We start from the raw sequence: 18,920 nt of genomic DNA, 5'->3' as shown, positions 1-18,920 counted from the left end.
ATTATATTATAGTTAAGTTAAAAGTAGGCATATAGTAACTAAGAGCATTTAAAAGAGAATTAGTCTATATTTTCTTTAAGTTTATATTAGAGCTTATATAAAAAAAAAGTAAGTCTTTTTATTTTTTATTAAATAGTAAAGGATTAGAGAGTTAGTTAGATTTTATTACTAAGTTAAAAAAGTTACAGGTTATAGGCAGCATTAAATAGAAAAGAGTTAAGCTATCTTTAGACTTCTAGGTAAGCTTTAAAGCTAGTAGGTTCTTAGTTTTTACTACTATAATAAAAGTTAAAGCAGAAATAAACTACTTAATAATATAAAGCTGTTTTTTAAAGTCCTTTTAAAAAGCTTTTAAGTTTATAATATAGTAGCTTTTTTATAAAGTAAGTGCTTTTTAGAAAGCTTTTTAGCTTACTTTAATAGCTTAAAGTTATATAAGTACTAAGCTTATTAAATTAAATTTAAAGGCTATTCTTAGCTAAAGTTTTAACATAATGTAATGTTATAATTATGCATAAGTAAGGTTATAGAGCTTTATAGAAGTCTAGTTTAATTATTATGTAAGGTATTATAGTATGTATAAGATATTATATAAAAAATAAAAAAGTTTAAAAGGAAATTAGTAATTAAATACTTAGCTTAAAAGTCTAAGTGCTTTAGGTATAAATTAAGCCTATTTTAAGTTTAGTTAGTGTTAAGGTAGTTTATGCTTAAGTTTATGTCTATGTTATGTTGTGTTTATGTTAGACGTGCACTAATAATACTCTAGTACGCGTCTAATACGGTTATGTCTGGGATCCGGGGAGGATACCGTGACAAGTAGGGTCTTAGCAAAAGTAAGCAACTTAGGTGTGTAAGCAACTTGCCTGTGAAGTACGTTATAGAAAAAGGTTGCTTTTAGCAGTATACTAGCTTATGTAAGCAATTTAAATGCAAATATAAGAGAGTAAGTAGAATAGATAGCATTAAAAGTAGGGGTTTAAAAGGATAAAAGTGCATGGTTAGAGACACAAATTGCTGCTAGGCCTTGCTTGTTAGGATTTGTGATTATATACAAAGCACAGGTCATGTGACCTCTAAACAGGTCAGGTGAGGCCATACAGGCCTGTTCTAGGACATCCGACCTTATACAAGGTGTGAAAATTTAGTTAAAGTAGACTGTTTGCTTGTATGGACTGCTTGCCTGCGAAATACGTTATAGTTAAATTTATAAAAGTGGCAGTTTTAGGCAGGAAAACCAAGTAGTAAGGGAATTTCGGGAATTGCACATTGCGCGCTAACAGAAGATGCTGATTCATTGTCCTAACAAATAGTGTTGCGTTTGCCAAAAGGTCAACCTACCAGCTAGCACAACAGAAGGATATATATAGACGGATAGCTGTATGCGACAAATAGTGACTTGGCTTGTTGACAGCTTTATATCGGGCCCAGGACCTGGAGAGGAAGAGATTTTCGTCCTCGGCAGAACCTATGCGTAGGTTATCTTACAATGTTGCTGTGTGGAGCAATTTTAAGCGCTTTATGGGAATTAAGTGCCACCGATGATTTTTGAGGAAGCGGATAGATGACGCGTCGTGCAGTTGACCTATTTGCGTGACACAGCAAACAGGCCGGAGTAGCGGAGCCTTAGATTCAAATACTAAACGAAGTTCCTGTTGAGGATATTGCGCGCTAGTTTATCTACATTTCCTGTAGCAAAATTGGAGATATTTCCAAATCCAGATTCCAGAGTTGTCATCATTTAACTTATTCTACATAATACCCAATTTAACAATTCGGCGATCCCTTTAGTTTCAATGATAAACTGCTTCGAAACCCCCTGCACTTTCAGTCACCTAATTTCTCACTAAGGGTTTCTAATCTCCCTTTCACCACGATCTCAGCCAGATCGCCGATACTAGTGGCCGAATCAAGTAGCTTCATGAAGGAGATCGTACACTTGTAAGTACTTATGAACCAATTCCGCAGCTCAGCGGCAATCAAGCTATCCATCCCATACTCCGCAATACCCTTGGTGGATTGAATTCCAGCTGCGGATATGAACAGCATGTCCGCCATGCGCCTAACGATCACTTCCGTGACTGAAGAAACGGCGTCTTCTAGTTTGCCGGACTCAATAAGAGGATCCAGTTGTAAAAGTGCAGAGCAGGAACGCTTGCTTGATTCCGTAGGGGTATTCGTTGTTGCAGGTAGGCTTCCGTCTAAGTTATCAAGATTGTCCATCGCTTGGACTATGTGCGAGAATCTAGCATTGAGGTGCCACCACGGGTTGGATGAGGGCTCATCATTCTGGTCAGTCTTCTCTTTGCGTTGTGCCTTTTCGTGTTGCGACAACCTGGAGGGATCTAAAGAAGTGATCAAATGCGCATCAGCAAAAGGGTCGTATCGAGCCCATTCTCTTTCATGCCTCTGGCAATTTAGCTTTGAGAATGCGTATTCGAGGTGCTGCAGAAACTCAAATTCACTCGTATGATAAAGTCCATTGCGCAACGCAGCATTTCGGTACACCGTGTTCTGCCCCAGCTCTCCCACTTCTTCTATCAAGCCGAACTCCACGGATGTTCCTGGTAATCCCTGGCTTCGACGGTACCTTGCAAATTCATTTTGGAAACCATTAGAAGCACAGTAAGTAGACTGTGTAGGTAGGGCGACTTGAGCGGAAATAGAGCTGAGCAAGACGAAGAAATCGAGGGGCAGATGTAGTGATGCGTTGTGAAGGTTGATGGTGCCATTCACTTTGACTGCGAGGCCACGTTCCCATTCGGAGAATGAAAGAGAGTCGAAAATTTTGTCCTACGTTCCATGTCAGAGATATAGACTCGGTGCTACTTAACTCGAACGTTGCACTAACCTGAAGTGATACTGCTGTGTGAACGATACCGTTGACAACTCCAGACTCGGAGGCTTGAGCGATGGCAGATTCCACCTGAATTTTGTCAGATATATCACAACATATGTGTTTTATGCAACAGCCCCTAGATATCACATCGGCCAAGAAGGAGTTCTTTTCCGAGGTTTCCGGGCTAGACCTTGACAAGATGATAAAATTCTTTGCTCCTCTCTCTATCATCCAGGATAAAATGCTTCTTCCCAGCCCCCCGAGCCCCCCTGCCAGTATATAATTCGAGTCCGCATTGAAGAGCACTTTAGTAGTTGGTGGTACCATCTATCCATGGTTATCAAAAAGCTGAGAGGTGAGATTTACCAGCTTACATTGACCTGGGCTGCTGAGTCTTCATAAGTAATAACAACCTTTCCAATATGATTTCCCATGGAAAGATAAGTCAACGCGGGAGCTAACTGAGAGACATCAAAAGTCCTAATCGGTGATATTGGTTGTATGACACCATCGCGCAACATGTTGTTAACCTGTCCAAGAAGCCTGGCGATAATTAACTTCTATCTATGGAATGATATGGCAGCCAGATAACTCACCTGCCGCAGAATTCTGGTTTGTCCTCAATTAGGACACCCAGGTCGAAAGACGAGAATGTTGCGTTGCGTCTGAAAGCCTCCAAAGACATGGAGCCATGATTTTGCACATCAACGCGTCCCAGATCGATGAAACGGCCTCCAGATGCCATATATCGCAGTGTTTCGTTGAAAACGTCGCCCGATGTAGTACTCAATATAACGTCAAACCCAGAACCTTGGGTTGCTTTCATTACTGTAGCAACATCCGGTGGAGTTTTGGAAGAGAAGATATGTGAATCCGGTATGCAGTATGATTCTCGGAGAAAAGCGCGTTTCGCTTCAGTTCCGACAGTAGCAAATATTTCAGCCTTGAGGTGCCTGGCGAAGCGAATCGCTGCAATACCAACTCCTCCAGCGGCCGATTGAATCAACACCTTATCTCTCTTTGTTAGATGGGCGAGGTAGTTGAATGCATAGAGTACAGTCATATAGACTACTGGCAGGGTTGCTCCTTCCGCAAAATTGTCTGACTGCATATGTTGCGTGAGAGTGTCATAAAGTCGCATATAGTTGCCGAACTTGCCCTTTGAGATTCCGTAGACTCTATCACCGACTTGGAACGCCCTGACAGATTTGCCCAATTTCGTGACGATACCAGCACACTCCGAGCTGAAGTTGTCCAAGTCGAGCCGCCCTGCAGATACAGCCAAATCCTAGATCATGTTATCTCGATGTCTTACGTCAATCATTTATCACCTCACTTACCTTCCAGTTTAAACCAACAGCAACTGTGCGAATTTCGATCTGATCGTCTTTCAATGGCTTCCAGAAGGCTTTATCCTCTTCGAAACATATTGAACTGAGAATGCCAGGAGTCTGAAAGGAGACGCCTAGTGGAGGTTGGTCTTCAATTGGCAGGAATTTTGGATCCGAGGAAGTTTGAGACTCTAACCAGCGCTCGTTGAACTCGCAATCAGGTATCAGTCTACTTAAGTGAATAACGCCGCCAAGAACTCTATACTCTGTGTCCCGAACGGCATCATTGGACCTTCTTTGTAGATTATCTTCGAGACGCGCGATTTGCTCCATCAACTCAGAGCTCTCTAGATCTCTTTTGCTCAGGTTAACGCTGGCATAGACAATAGAGCTGGTTTCGGCAGAAAGAACTCTGAGGAGTCCATCCGTCACTCCGTGATACGGGTACGATCCATTAACCTCATCCTGAACACTGATCCAGAGTACTGAGCGTGATTTTGTAAGGATCTTCTTGATCTGTTCGAATCTCTTTCGGTTATTAATCAACCATGGGCCTTCTCCAGAGAAAACGATCACCCTTGAGTCATCGGGAAGATAACCAAAATCATCAATGAAGTGGTACGTCGAGTAGGAAAACAGCTCGTTTGCGCGTCTTTGGAATGCTCTTATATCAGAGCGAGAATCTGGGCCTAGGTACGAGATTACGCTAACAACTGACTGGCTCGGCAATGACGAAGGAATTTCACGAGCAACCCTCGAGGTCTCATGACCAATTGCTGTTGTGAGAAATGCGGAAATCATCGTGTACGGTTGTGCATAGTCGCTAAGATCGATTTCGATTCCGGAGAATCCTGTTCGTAGGAGCCTTTCATGCCACCCATTCGTAGGTAAAAATGGACTATCAGTACGGCTGTTCCCCGTCCCAACCCAATAGTCTGGTAGCGTCCCCAGAACTAGCCCGTGGGTGATCTTCGGTTGAGTGCACTCCAAGATAAGCAGCTTCCCTCCGGGCTTTAGTAAGGATCGGGCATTTCGCAGCGTGAGATCGACATCTCTTGTAACGTGTAAAGAGCATGAAGCAATGACCAAATCGTAGACAGGTTGAAAACCTTGGCTTGACGGATCCTGTTCAATGTCCAATACACCAAAAATAAGCTTATGACATTTCGAGAACTCGGTCTGAGCATCTAAGAAGTAGCCACTCGACACATCTGTGAAAGTGTATGCGCGATACCGTCGAAGGTAAGTCTCAGCGTCGAGCTTTTTAAGAGCAACACGAGATGCTCCACCAGTGCCCGCCCCAATCTCTAGGATATTCATGTGGGGATTCCTGTGCGCCAGGAGTTCGATGAGGTGCGCTAATTGGACATACGCTGCGGATATTCCGAAGCCAGCATTGTACATTTTGGAATGTAACTCATCCTGGCGGACCAGCTCGAGTCCTGATTTATGCCCTGAAAGAATATCGTGGAGATTGTCGAAGATGCGTTTAGAGATGGGAATCTCGACAACATCATGGAGCTTAGAACATAATTCATCGATTATCTGGGCGGGACTTGAGCTCGATGACAACGTATCTTGCCCAGTTTCCGTTAATTCCCGCCGTGCAGCCATTGTGGCCCAGGTAAGAAATTTGTGGAGATGATCAGGGAGTTTGCGTTTATCCAGCTGCGAACCGTATCGACAGGCAATTTCTTTGACCATGAGGCTGCCCAAGCGGTCGATATCCTCGAAAGTGCTTTTGATACTATCGCTTGCGGATGTTGGTGGAAACATCGATCGCGCTTGCTGTTTGCTCAAATTTTCCAAACAAGGTTTCCAGATAAGACGCATGTATGGTGTTTGAGGATGGCCCATCACGGCTTTTTTCCTTTTGCCTCCAGAATACGCTGTACAGTGGATGTCCGCAATATTGACGAGGACATTTCCAGTTGAGCTCCTCAATTGAACCTGGGCATGAGCTCCTCGCAAACCGTGACGTTCTCCTCGTGCGACAGCGATACCATAGGAAGCATCTTGGACTTCCGGTACCCAGAGTGTCATTTCTCCAACGAAAGAGGGCACATAGGCTGTGCTCATTTGCTCGACTTGGCCCCCATGTGCTGCGATGAGCGCTAGTTGAGCACACATGTCCAGTGAAGCCGGGTGGACAAAATATGGAGACTCGGGTCCATTGAAAAGTGCAGCTGTAGTTTGAAGCTGAACCTTCGCTTGCGCAACATTTTTAAGTGGGTCGGCTTTCATTTCAGATAGGCCTTGGAAACTCGCACCATACTTCAGACCAACTTCACTCAGCTTGTCGTACCATCCTGAATTGCTTAAAACCCGGGTGTCCATAACGCTAGGTATGGTAGGTGAATCTATGGTCCCATATGTAGCTTAGCGATTAACAAGCGGAACGAGCTCATGCGATAACTTACCATACTTTGCTGTATGCGGTATAATGATTCCTGAACAATGTTCTGTCCATGTGTCGGTCCTTGAAGCCACGGAGCTGATCTTGAAGGTGTACCAAGTTGAGGTTTTCTTGGAGATAGCAAGTTTGGATGCATCCAGATCCAAGATCACTTCAATACCAATATCATCATCTGGAATGGCCATTACCGAAATAAGGGATAGATTTCGGATCGTGAAGCCAACCGGCATGACCGTTGTATTTTCATCGGAGAAAAATTGTGCAGCCGCTTCAATTGCCATGCAGATATACCCTGAGGCAGGGAACACTGTCTGCTGAAGGAGCTGTTCAATGCAATCAGCAAAACTCTACAATAAAGGAAATAGAAAGGTGTTAGTTACCCTGTGATGGCTGAGCCAAGGGATATCTTTTATTCGAAGCATATTACGCCAACTCGGTCGAAGTTTGGAACATCCTAGTTGCTTAGCTCCTAGTATATCATGGCAAAGGTGACTTCGGAGTCGAAATTCTCGGTGAAAGCGATTTTCATGATATAATACTGGGCCATAGCAGTAAGAGTATTTTGGGAGGTCAACACACACAGACCCATGAAGATACCGCAGCCCTTCTTCGTCCACTTGGTCGATGGCATTAACAATGGTAAGATCAATTGCCGCATCCATGCAGAACAGATTCCCACATAGAGAGAGCATGTTTCGCAGACCATCTTCCTGCCTTCTCAGTGTGGAGAAGTAGAAGTCAGACGCACTTCTTCCCATTCCTGACCAGATTTGATGCAATGGTGTCTTTAGAGCCGAATGGGGTCCAACTTCAACCAGAATATCGACACGGTGTGCGGGAGAGGACAGCATATCCTCTACAGCGCGCGTAAACTGGACTGGTGATTGTAAATTCTGTCGCCAATACGAAGGACTTACGGGGATCTTGTTAGTCTTCATGCCTGGTATAGTGGATGAAAACCAGCTGGCTTGGGGATAGCGGTCCTCTAAACAGAGCAGGTCCCGTTCACGTAATTCCTTCAAAGCCTTGCAGAGAACCTCTTCATAGTGCTGACCAACCACAGCCATGTGATGGGAATGGTATGCGTTCCGTCCAGTCTGCAGGAACCTACTGAATACTCCTTTAACCCGAAGTGTTTCGAATAGCTCCATGACCGAGTCTGTATCTCCCGAAATAGTAACGCTTTGTGGGGAATTGATAGCTGCAACCTTGACGCTAAGCCTAAAATCATCAAGATAAGATTCGATATCGCCATATCCAAGCTCGACGGCTAGCATGAGGCCGCTTCTCTTGTTAGTATCAACCGCGAGTCCGCGACAATAAGCAATTGTGATTGCCTCCGCTGCAGTGACGAATCCAGCTGAATATGCGGCTGCAATCTCACCTTGTACGATGTCAGCTAATGTTATCTATTCAGTCAGCACTCCTGATTACCTGAAGAATGACCGACAGCTGCGACACTCTGAACTTTCCAGGAGGAAAGAAGGTCGATGAGTCCAATCTGAAGAGCAGTACACACTGTCTGTGAAATTAAAGGTTCATGCAACTTTCCTGGAAGGTTTGTGGACAGGATATCTGAACATTAATTAGCTTTTGTTTCCTGAGTTGAGGCAGAACCTACCCTTGAGGGTCCAGGATGGCCGATTAGTCAAGTTTGAAAGTATTAAGTCTTGATACTCAATCGAGTTGCGGAAGACCTCGTACTCGAACAAATGGGCTCCCATACCGTCCCACTGAGCTCCTTGTCCTATATAATTGATGCATAAGTAGGTTTCTGTAAATATGTAAATGAAACAGCGACTTACCGGTGAAAATAAAACCAATATTGGGTCTCTGCGCAGTTACCTGAATAGTGGGAACAGGAGTCTTCATATCTAAACTCGTGAAAGATTTCTCAGGCTTAACAATTCGGTAAGTGCGATTTTTGAACTTAGAACGTCTAGCAGTCAATGTATAGGCCAAATCTGCTAGTCGGTACTCATTTATGACGCTAGAAATGGCTTGCATGTTCCCACTAAGTGCATTGGGTTCATGAGCTGAGAATGGCAGTAGAACCAGACGTCTAGTGCTCGTGTGGGATCCACGTACTAATGATGATGAGCGCCTCCAACGATAATCCAAGGGCATTTCAAGAGAACATTTGGTGCTTGGTGTTGAAGCATCATGTGTTTGTTGATGATTTGCTCCGTTCACTTGACCACAACTTGGGGTGAATTTATCCGTGAAACCGTTACGAGGGTGAGAACAGAGTGTCTTGCGGGTCCCACCTTTGAAGTAGTCCGGCAGTGCGACGGAAACGTCGTCCAGAATACAGTGGCCGTTTGCCCCCCCGTATCCAAATGAATTTATACTAACCCTACGAAGCTTATCCTTTGGCCAGGGCTCCAATTTAGTTACAGGTCTTACCCGCGCCTCGTTGAAGTTGACTATGTTTAATGTTAATGAATGTCGTTTAGTAAGAATATAGATATATCCTACTTCGGGGGTTAAGCTCGTTGATGTTAATGGTTGAGGGTATCAGTCCAGTCTCTAAGGCAAGGACACTTTTCATTAATCCAGCCATGCCACTCGCGGCTTCCGTATGTCCAATGTTGGACTTAATCTATAATCGTCGTTACCACCGTGCCAGAAATAACGAGGGAGGATAGAGAGAAACTAACTGAGCCGATTCCAAGTATGCTCACGTTCGTTTCAGTTGAAAACACTCGCCCAATGGCAGAAACTTCAATCGGATCACCAACCTGGGTTCCGGTTCTGTGGGTTAAATTAGTACCACATATTACGTGAGATATCACTGCCTTACCCATGCGCTTCGAAGTAACCAGTCATTCTAGGCTCCAGATTGGCATTTGCGTATGCTTCACGGATCACTGCCTCTTGGCTCTCGGTACTAGGGTGAGTGATTCCAGCAGTGCGACCATTTCTGAACCCAATACTTAGCATACTTCGAGGAAGGCGTTGGGTTACCTACGAATTCACTGCAGTACCCCGTATCACTGCCCGAATTGGATATGAGCCTGCCACGGCATCTGATGTTTTCTTTAAATAGAACGCGGCAAACCCTTCGCCTCGGGCATAACCATCTGCGGTCGAATCAAATGTATGGCAAGTTGAAGTCGGCGATAGAGCACCCAATTTCGAAAGCAGGAGGTGTAAATCAGGTCCCAAAATGATATTGCCAGCTCCAACAATTGCAGAATCGCAGTCTCCATTCTTAATCGCATTAACAGCGAAATGAAGGGCGTATAGTGAAGAAGAACAGGCAGTATCGAGCGTTAGACTAGACTCAACCCGTCAGCCACACTACGCATTGGTGAATCGAGTATGAGGTACCTCGGGCCACGCAAGTTGAATAAATAGTTGATGCGATTACTCAGAATACTATTACTACCCCCAGTTATGGCGTATTGTAGCGGGTTGTCGGAATCGCGGCTTTGCATGAGGTTGTGGTCAGCTGTAAAGTTCCCAACAAACACACCCGTTCGGGAGCCGGAGAACTTCTCCCAGGGTTCTCCAGCATTTTCGAAAGCCTCAAAGACTACTTCCAACAATTTTCTGTGTGATGGGTCCAAAGTGAGCGTCTCCGTGGGAGTTACACTAAATAATGCGTAGTCAAACAGTTTCGGATCCTCTTGAAGGAGATATGCACCTCGAGTAGGTACACTACCCGGGCGTTGGGGATTTGGGTGGTAGAACCCAGGAAGGTGCATCCTTTGATCATTGAACTCCTGGTATCCAGATCTCTCTTCTGCTAGCATATCCCACAGTTGGGTTGGAGTGGATACACCACCAGGCCACCGACATCCTGAATCAAGTGAGTTTCGAGACCAAAATGCTCATATACTAGAGGGCAAAAGCTTACCCATTCCGACGATAGCCACGGAATTTGAGGGCCCGTATTCATTTTCAGGCGCAGGAGCTTCAACATGATTGGACATATTCATGAGGAAAATTGACGATATACGAAGGGATTGAAAACACGAGATAACTCTGCTGAGGGTTTGGGAGGCAGGATGTAGAGTAATCATACACAAAACGCTCACCCTGATTACCGCCATTAAAATCAGTAGGCAATCATGGGTACGGGGCGACAGATACAGCTCTTGCTCTTGGGACGGGAGGATCCGGAAAAGGGGTCCGTGCGTCACAGTTATGCCTGGTACGCCGTTCTATGAAAAGAGGCAAAATGCGAATCCGTAAAAGGTGCACGAATCAAAAGCCAGTTATTATCCGTAGGGTCCAAACAAGGGACGAGCAGACCCTTGTGATGATTCTTCCAATGTATTAACAGCTAGGCTGCACGTATTAATCTAGGCATTGGGGCGTCGTACATGAAGGATTTTTGATGGCGCCGCCAAAGAGTATCATTGTTAGGAGCAGTCAGGCATACAACGTATGGATGTGGCACGAGAAAGGCAAATGAAGGACGAGGGCGGAAGAGCAAGGAGGTGGTGGAACCTTAAGTGTGAACACTCCAGCGACAGTTTAGGTAAATGCGGATGACAAAGTGAATCCATCCGTATCCCACTACATTCGTCCCGAGGTTGGCAGCACCGGCTCACATCCCTCACCAAGACTGCATCACCAATCCACCGGGAAAAGCAAATGGAAGAGTTTTTATTAGAACTAAGACATTCCTTACCCATGCGAGCTCGATGTTTCCAGCCATTCATACTGCTACTCAACCCCCCTTTGTGGCGTCCGAGTCCTTTATCATTTGCACTTCCAGCAACCCCATACTACCTGTTCCATAAACCCGCACAATCTCTAGGCACGGATCAGCCTGGTGCAGAAGATCCTGGAATTCGGCCTGGGTCCGTTGTTTGGCCCCCAGTGCTACCATAACAAGCATGTCGACTTGCCTAAGAGAATGCTCTTCATATCGACTCAGGGTTCCAGGCTCAGGCAAGATGGTCTCATTGATCAGTAGGGGCGTATTTGGGTTGCACTTCTCAAGCGCGGGGACAACCGCCTTCAAGATACGGACGCAGTCATCGTCATTCCAGTTGTGCAGTACCTGCCTGATGAAATATGCGCCGGCGTTCAACTGGGGCTGGGTCTGGAAGAAGTCATGCTTCATGAACGTGACTCTACTCCCGATATCACTCAGATTCTGTCCCTTCCCCTGGGCCAGCAGATCCTCGGACCCATCTTGTACAATAAATTCCAATTGCGGATACAGCTACACCAGCCAATTTTAGTTGAGATATTTGACGAATCAGACATTATAGAAAACTTACTCGGGCGAGCCAGATGCTAGCATGACCGCTTGCACCGCCGATGTCAACGATTTTGCCTCCTTCAAACTTCTCCCAAGGAAACCCGCCTTTAAGCTCATGGACTTGGCGATCAACTATGTGAAAACATTAGAGTAACATCCCTTGAGATGATAGAGCTGTTTGGAACTGACGCTTTGCTATTCCCTTCAAAGCTTTTCCAAAGCGAGCCACTGATTTGGGATTCTGCTGGTAGTATTGGAACAAAGGTACACCAAACCGCGTTTGGAACGGGGAGTGCATATTGTCAGACAGGTAAGGAGAGCTACGGATCCCTTCGCTAGCTTCAGAAGCTGCTTTGAAAAACTCATCTAACCTGTACACCCCACGTTTCAGTCATCATGTCCGTCACCGGGATTTCGGTTGGAGACTCACTGATAGTGCGCTGCAGCATAAATTTCGGAGTCCTTCGCGAACAACACCGAAAACGAGTTATGCCCGAAGAATCCAGGCTCGGTCTCTGTGAAAACCCGATGGGTGGTCAGAAATCGCATGATCCTTCCGACTCGATCCTCATCAACCTTCACTGCCTCAGCAAGCTGCGGGATGGTGACGACTCCAGAAAAGGGCACATTGTTGAAGAAGTCCAACTCAAATGCTACTTGGAATGCTGCCAAATCGTGATGGTAACAGAACAATGACCGGAAATGTGCTTTTGGCCCATTCACGAGTAGAAGAAGGTCATTTGCTGCATCATTGAGCGATGCACGAGCAGCTGTGTACTCCGGAGTATCTGGGACTTCAATTGAGGTCTTCTCAAAACTTGGCTCTGGTCGTCCGCTGAGACGCAATTGATTTTCTATGTCTTCAGCGTGGTGCTTGATCTTAGAAACCAGTTTCAGCAGGTTCGAATGGGAATCGGCCGATACCATATCGTCGGAGTTTTCTTCGATACAAATTTGGGCATGAGCGGCTTCGAGTGATCAAAAATATCCAATGAAACGAGGTGTGAAAGCTCGTATGCGTTTGGAAAGTCCTCTGTCTATTGCAACTCGCCTGAGAGCTTTTATCCTTGCGAGTGCCCCGTCCTAAACTTCTCTCGGACAATGTATTATTCGGTCGGGATTATTTATCCAGCTCCGAGAACAGACTTCCTTGTCTGTCTGCCTTGTTTGCCTCTTCCGTTATGTTTCTATGACCTTCTCTGCATGAGCACCCATGCGGCACTTACGATAGAGCCTGCGCTGCACAGCACAGGCACCAGCTGAAAATTACAGATGTTTAGTGGCATAAGTTTCACTCTCACTTCTCTCACAGTCACATAACCCAATTCTAAAAGCCTACATACATTTGGCATATTGTGGAGCTATCCGGAAAGAGTCAGTATGGCAGCTTTTAATTCATGCATAATATTGATGAGGTTTGTTTTTCATCTTTTTCATGTTATCTTAAATTATTTTTTTGGCTTTGGAGGCTATGTATTATACGTATGCGTCTTCACTGTCCGATTGTCCATCTCTCTGAAATACTATGGCTGAAACGACTCAATTTCCACTCCTGACGGATCTTTCCGACTAGCAGTGAATTGAATGATAATTCTGCCCCACTTTGGTCTGGGGAGTTCCACAATATAATCTTTCACATACATGGGCCATGATTTCTGAGTAGTGATTGCCATGGTTGGGCTTTCTCTTTTTTCGAACAAATCCAACTCATCCAATTGAATCAAGGATGTCACACAGGAGTCTTGGGAGCTGCACGGGCAGGCAAAGGAGGGGTAGCAAAGAGCACAGAGATCATAATGAAGAGACCACGTATCACGTGTATAATAACATGCTCAGTCCTTTAGTGCTGGTGCCTCGCATTTATTAGGGATCTGCGCTCATTCCTATCTAGGAATGATATAGGCAACGCCAGGTCAGTCTGGATCCAACAGACTACGCCGAGACCAAGCCATTGTAATCACTGTTTCAGAGCAACCTCATCACCCTCCCGAAGCCCGCTGTCATTCTTAGGTGAAGAGTAGAAACCAAACTGGGTCTGGCCTAGGCGCTTACGACCGATTAGGTACGAATGATACCCACTCTGGACCTTTTCCTGGATGACGAGTAGAGGTGGGGAAACGAGCGGAAGACAGGCACTAATAATACCGAGGTAGAGTTCTAGTTCTCCCCATATACCTGCGACCTCGCCATCATGAGTGAAATCTGCTTGATCCGTTTCGAGTACATATTTAAAGCGGAGTCCCACAAGGAGACAGATGCTGAAATACATTAGCAGTGTAATCCTCAGCAAGGAGCCAAAAGATATCTGACAATATTCCGAGCCCAAACATGCCCGTGACCAGGACTTTCTTCGTCTTAGAGAGGCTCTGCATTTTCCACACGATGGGCGCTGGCATGATGACAAGAGTAACGTCGATAAATAAGTTGATGGATCCAGAAGTGAGGAATCCCATACTTGGATTGAGGCACTTCCCGCCTGGAATTGTCCTATCCCAATTATAGGCAATTGGTTTACATTGGATCAGATTTCCGGCCGTGAATGCGATGAAGTACAGAACACAGAAACCTATCATAAAATGGACGAGGATTATGAATCGTCTCATGCATCTGAATAGAGAGCGATAAAGAAACAATATCGAAAGCTTTGTGGGCGTCACGATTGCGAGCCAGAGGAAGAATCCAGCATATGTGATCTACAACTCATCAGCGATTAACGCAAGCAATGGGAGGCTTGGGGCGCTCATACCTTGCGTACTGGGACGATGATTGAAGGCTCTGAGGCTACGAGATCTTGGTAGTGGACTCCGACCCCCCATCTTGCAGCTGCGCTTTGTTTAGCATATTGAACTAAGATTTCCTAAGGTTGCTTGGTGTTGACCGGTGCATGTGATAAACGTACCGATGATCTTTCGAATCATATCGGATAATGCGAGAAGCTGGAAATTATGTCAGATCATGAGCGAGAAACGTAGATACGAAAACCGTATACACACCCACGCTAAAATGATCAGATAGTCACTTATATCAAGTGACGACCGTTTCAACCGCCTAGCCCATATGCGCAACAGGATGAAAACGAGATCCACGACCGTGAAAACAACCGCGATGATCACGTTTACTCTTCCCAGGGGGTTTGGTGGTATAGCCATTTTGTCCAAATGTACCTCAGTCATGAGTCTCGGTTTGGGAGCGAAAATAAGCTACTTGGTCGTTAAGACACAAGGTTGTGAGCAACAGCGTGCGGCAGCTGGGAAGGATGAACGAAAAAAGTTTAAAACAAGTTTAAAACAAGCCATGCCAAGCATATCACCCAAAATTGTTACTACGGCGCAGTACAGGTAAAAATAACCCCTCCTTCAATTCGGAATCCGACAAATCCTTGTTTCATCGAATGGGGCCTTCACGTCGATTAACATGTGTTGTCATTGATATGTCTGCAAGGGGATGCATCCTGTGCACGCACGGATGCCAGCTCGAGCATTGGTACGGTGCTACAACATATACATCCCTTGACCGGTTCTACAACTTAACAGCAATGTAAGACAGTTTGCATCTAATATTTTTCGTATATTAGGAAGGAGCTTACGGAGTCCGAGGAAAGCAACGTTACGGAATTGCATCAGGCACCCATTTCTGCATCTAAAAAGCTCAACGGCATAGAGGGTGTGTTAAACGAGCTGTGATTGATGAGACATGATATAGTGATAGTGGGTAATTTATTCTTAGTAGATAAGAGTCCATTATACCGAAAGAGGCGTTAAGTCTTCAATTACATATCCCATGTATTATATGTCCCCACCTGGGATTCTAAGAATTCGTAACGTTATCGAACATGACATTTGGACACTCTTTCTTCAGGACCTCGATTGTTTCTGCCCATAGTTTCTTCTGAACTGCTTTCCCTTGAGAAGATAACACGAATTTCGATGGTCTTCCCGATATTAGTTAATGGGAAATAAAATGGGGGTATTTCAAACACATACGGAGTGATCTTCTGCTCTTGAATATATGCCCCATGCGATTCATCTTTCTTGGTCACAGCAGCATCAAGAAGAAAGTATGCACCTTGCTCAGACGACCATGCGAGCAACTTAGCGAGGATTTTGAATCCTTGTGAATGATCATGACGATGAAGTTGGGTGGCGCAAAAGCCCGGGTTTGTCCCATTAATGATGACTTCCGCAGCGTCGATCCTAGATGCCAGTTCGCGGAACCAGAATACGTTTAGAAGCTTTGAAGTGTAGTACCTTTCCATACCGTTTGTGAAAGACTCTTTTCGGTCCATGCGCTCGAGGATTTTGGGAGCGGACTTTTCATTGAACGGGGTCCAGAAGTGTACTTCAGATGAGGAGAATGTGAGCCGTGATGGAATCCCGTTCTTTTTTGAGCTTTTTCGAAGGGTTGGGAGAAGTAGGAGAGAGAGGAGAGCTGTTCCGAGATGATTCACTTGCAGGTTGCTTTCGTGGCCGTATGGTGAAGTAGTGAACTTCAACTGCTTAATCGCTGCGTTCATAATCGCAATATCCAGGCGGTCGAGAGACTTAGCTCGATCAGCAAAGGAAACGATGCTGTCGAATGATTCAAGGTCGAGTTGCCAAACTTTGATGTTGCATTTTGGATTGGATTTTTGGATATCAGCCTGTGCAGCGTCGCCCTTGGTAGTGTCTCGGACTCCTAGTATAAGATGAGAAATTCCATGAGACGTTAACTGGCGTGCGCTCTCTAAACCTATTCCGACATTAGACCCAGTAACAATAGCAGTCTGGTTGTCGAAACGAATATCAGCGGGAAGAGGTTTCGGCTTGAAGGTGATCTGATTGACGATAAATCCGAGTTGGCCACCCATGACTTGACGTGGATGTGGTTCGAACGTAGATGCTAGGCGTTTGGGTCGTAGGAAGTTTTAAAGATTGGAAGAACGGCCGATGAGCTCGAGGCTAAGTTGTGTGCGACGCAACTCAACAAACTAGTTGGCAAACTGCACAGTCCAGGCAAACAATACAGCAGAGGACCCGCCCGTGTGGAGCTTTAACCGGCTACCAACGCTCGATGATGTCGAGGCTGTGCCGCAGGCGAACTGCCATCAGGCGATGTCGTGGACCTTGGCACCCTTGTCTATGGTTTGCTGGGTTTCATTTCTAGTTTAGCCTACCTTAGCTGACAATAATTCCGACAGACTGGTTCAAAGGACTTAGAAGGCGAATTCTTCCAACATAGGGAGCGGCTCATGGACTAGCTCCATTAATCTATTTTACTATTAATGTGGGCTACTTCAGTAACACCGTCTAGAACAATAACCTGATCATGGTGTCCTTCGATTCGCGGAATACAGCTTAAAGCCCCCGGGAACTTGGTGCTGGAACATCTGCTCGGGATCGTATCTTTTCCCAATAGCCTGCATTTTGTTAAGAGTCTCCACCCCATAGCTTCTAAAAACATTTTGAGAATGGTAAGCGTCGTTTAAGAATATAAAAGGATCATAGAGATTTCTTTCTTTAGTAATACCATCGATCTGGTCAAGAGTGTCCATTAGTATGCTACCGACGGCTTCGTCGTCAGATTTGAAATTCCACCCTATGTTAATGCAGAACCCTGTAAAGTAGATTAGAATCGTGACATGAGAGTGGTGCGAGCAACACTTACACATTTGTTCACGATCCTGCGGGATCATAGGATTCTCACCCCTTTCTCGGGAGGCCTTGATCATTGACTTCGATATCGGCTGAGGCATCAGAACCATGGTACCTCCATTGACTGTTGAAAGTCTCTCTGCCGCAATTTGGGATATTCTAGCAGCATCTACGTAGGTTTCATTGTCAAGGAAGAAAGTTGTGGCACCGAAGGTCCACCTGGAGGGTAGAAGATCAGCGCCCCAAAGAGCCAAGAAAAGAAGGAGAAGAGAAGCGAGATATAAAACGAACCTTGGAACAACTCGATCAACTTGTTCTGCTAATATGTCACCGAATTTATCGTAAAAACGAGTAGTATCAACTACGCTTGGTATGTCGTAAAATGGCTTGAAGGCCTGGGGGCGTCGTACCGCGTCCAAGTAGACTAAACTCACATACGCCGTATTATTATTAATCCCAAGATAAGCGAGAAGAGCTGATTTTGTATCGAGTTGTCCGGAATGCTGGTAGATCGTCAAGGCTTCCATGAGTTGATCACGATACTCGTTGGTATAAACTAGGGTTCCTCCCCAAGCCTTGCTAAGGGGATAGGTCCTCAATGTCACATGAGTCGTGATACCTAGTCAAATCTTTCATGTTAGAAATGGAAGTTGAGCTTTTTGATGGGCTGGGTTTATTATGAAGCTGGGGATCACACTAACCGTAGTTATTTGCCCCAGCCTTGAGTGCATAGAATAGATCTTGATGCGAGTCTGCCGAAGCCATAACGATAGTAGCGTTTGCTAATACCAGTTCGTATGAAACTACATTGTCCGAAGCAAATCCGTAGGCATTCGAAAGATGGGATAGCCCGCCTGTGATAGGTACGAGGTCAGTGCTTTGGTCGCGTTTCGCCTTTCAAATGAAAATGGCAGTACATACCACCCATGATCATGCCCATTCCTACGGTAGAAGCCCGACCGCCAACCACAAGACGCGAATGAAGCTCGACAAATTGATAGACCTCCATCCAGGTGCAGCCAAACCCTACACGCACTGTCTCGGTAGCAGGGTCATAGACCTTGTCGGAGATAGCTCTCATGGAGATGAGGACCCCATTGTCGATGTTTGCCCACGCTGACAGGGGTGAGTGTCCGCCACCTCGCACTGCGAATTTCGACTTGGTTGACTGAAGAATTTTTATAGCATGTACGACATCGTCGATGCTCTGTGGTGAATATATGCATGTCGGCGTCTTCCATGCTGTCTGTGACCTGATCTCATATTAGCAGGCTCCACTAAAAGATTATGGACTGACTTTCCAGTGAGCCTCTTGCTGCGTTGTGTAAGCATCACCATCACTTGCGAATAATGTGGCGTTACTCTGGTATCTTTCCAGAAGCGAACATGCGTTCTGGCAAGCCTGCTGTGCCGTGAGTAAAGATCGAATGGGGACGGTGGCCACAATTAGCAGAAAAGCGGGGAAAAAGAAAATATTGCGCAT

The 18,920-nt window shown here is 45.4% G+C and overlaps 5 protein-coding genes across 5 annotated transcripts; all 5 read right to left on the bottom strand.

Annotated features, from left to right (window-relative positions):
- Window positions 1-1,657: 1,657 nt before the first annotated feature.
- BDR25DRAFT_283703 (polyketide synthase) lies at window positions 1,658-10,590 on the bottom strand. The gene is made up of 16 exons (XM_033688071.1): window positions 10,449-10,590; window positions 9,920-10,391; window positions 9,558-9,866; window positions 9,390-9,509; window positions 9,247-9,340; window positions 9,065-9,188; window positions 8,392-9,012; window positions 8,208-8,333; window positions 8,021-8,161; window positions 6,967-7,970; window positions 6,591-6,909; window positions 4,180-6,530; window positions 3,436-4,127; window positions 3,214-3,382; window positions 2,852-3,166; window positions 1,658-2,793 (listed from the first exon to the last, which is right to left on the bottom strand). The coding sequence occupies exons 1-16, from the start codon at window positions 10,528-10,530 to the stop codon at window positions 1,828-1,830; spliced, it is 7,905 nt and encodes a 2,634-aa protein (XP_033549861.1). The 5' UTR covers window positions 10,531-10,590; the 3' UTR covers window positions 1,658-1,827.
- A 636-nt stretch (window positions 10,591-11,226) lies between these two features.
- BDR25DRAFT_258619 (sterigmatocystin 8-O-methyltransferase precursor) lies at window positions 11,227-12,827 on the bottom strand. The gene is made up of 4 exons (XM_033686546.1): window positions 12,238-12,827; window positions 11,997-12,178; window positions 11,827-11,939; window positions 11,227-11,768 (listed from the first exon to the last, which is right to left on the bottom strand). The coding sequence occupies exons 1-4, from the start codon at window positions 12,732-12,734 to the stop codon at window positions 11,268-11,270; spliced, it is 1,293 nt and encodes a 430-aa protein (XP_033549860.1). The 5' UTR covers window positions 12,735-12,827; the 3' UTR covers window positions 11,227-11,267.
- A 1,090-nt stretch (window positions 12,828-13,917) lies between these two features.
- Window positions 13,918-14,491, bottom strand: BDR25DRAFT_152634 (uncharacterized protein; the record flags this gene model as incomplete). The annotated part of the gene is made up of 2 exons (XM_033683920.1): window positions 13,918-14,065; window positions 14,118-14,491. Coding segments are annotated over 2 exons (522 nt in total), but the record flags the coding sequence as incomplete, so codon positions are not given.
- Window positions 14,492-15,542: 1,051 nt separating this feature from the next.
- BDR25DRAFT_258612 (NAD(P)-binding protein) lies at window positions 15,543-16,725 on the bottom strand. The gene is made up of 2 exons (XM_033686545.1): window positions 15,791-16,725; window positions 15,543-15,738 (listed from the first exon to the last, which is right to left on the bottom strand). The coding sequence occupies exons 1-2, from the start codon at window positions 16,651-16,653 to the stop codon at window positions 15,615-15,617; spliced, it is 987 nt and encodes a 328-aa protein (XP_033549858.1). The 5' UTR covers window positions 16,654-16,725; the 3' UTR covers window positions 15,543-15,614.
- A 384-nt stretch (window positions 16,726-17,109) lies between these two features.
- On the bottom strand, window positions 17,110-18,920 carry BDR25DRAFT_341773 (bifunctional solanapyrone synthase; the record flags this gene model as incomplete). Its single annotated transcript, XM_033693641.1, has 6 exons — window positions 17,110-17,399; window positions 17,451-17,656; window positions 17,729-18,056; window positions 18,139-18,291; window positions 18,359-18,683; window positions 18,735-18,920. 6 exons carry the CDS (start codon window positions 18,918-18,920, stop codon window positions 17,110-17,112), a joined length of 1,488 nt encoding a protein of 495 aa, XP_033549857.1.

Source organism: Lindgomyces ingoldianus, assembly GCF_010093535.1.
Source record: "Lindgomyces ingoldianus strain ATCC 200398 unplaced genomic scaffold BDR25scaffold_10, whole genome shotgun sequence".
Lineage (NCBI taxonomy): Eukaryota > Fungi > Ascomycota > Dothideomycetes > Pleosporales > Lindgomycetaceae > Lindgomyces > Lindgomyces ingoldianus.
Note: the sequence above shows the minus strand (reverse complement) of the source record. Positions and strands in the feature narration are given on the sequence as shown.

Bases quoted from the DNA above. Each gene is read 5' to 3' on its own strand.
- BDR25DRAFT_258619 (XM_033686546.1), bottom strand. From the start codon at position 12,734: ATGGTATCGGCCGATTCCCATTCGAACCTGCTGAAACTGGTTTCTAAG. The intron at 12,179-12,237 runs GTGAGTCTCCAA...TGGGGTGTACAG, and splicing joins TATGCTGCAGCGCACTATCA to GTTAGATGAGTTTTTCAAAG. The intron at 11,940-11,996 runs GTCAGTTCCAAA...GTTTTCACATAG, and splicing joins TTTGAAGGGAATAGCAAAGC to TTGATCGCCAAGTCCATGAG.
- BDR25DRAFT_258612 (XM_033686545.1), bottom strand. From the start codon at position 16,653: ATGGGTGGCCAACTCGGATTTATCGTCAATCAGATCACCTTCAAGCCG. The intron at 15,739-15,790 runs GTATGTGTTTGA...AATATCGGGAAG, and splicing joins CAAGAGCAGAAGATCACTCC to ACCATCGAAATTCGTGTTAT.
- BDR25DRAFT_283703 (XM_033688071.1), bottom strand. From the start codon at position 10,530: ATGAATATGTCCAATCATGTTGAAGCTCCTGCGCCTGAAAATGAATAC. The intron at 9,189-9,246 runs GTTAGTTTCTCT...CGACGATTATAG, and splicing joins GCATACTTGGAATCGGCTCA to ATTAAGTCCAACATTGGACA. The intron at 6,910-6,966 runs GTAACTAACACC...TGCATTGAACAG, and splicing joins CTTGGCTCAGCCATCACAGG to CTCCTTCAGCAGACAGTGTT.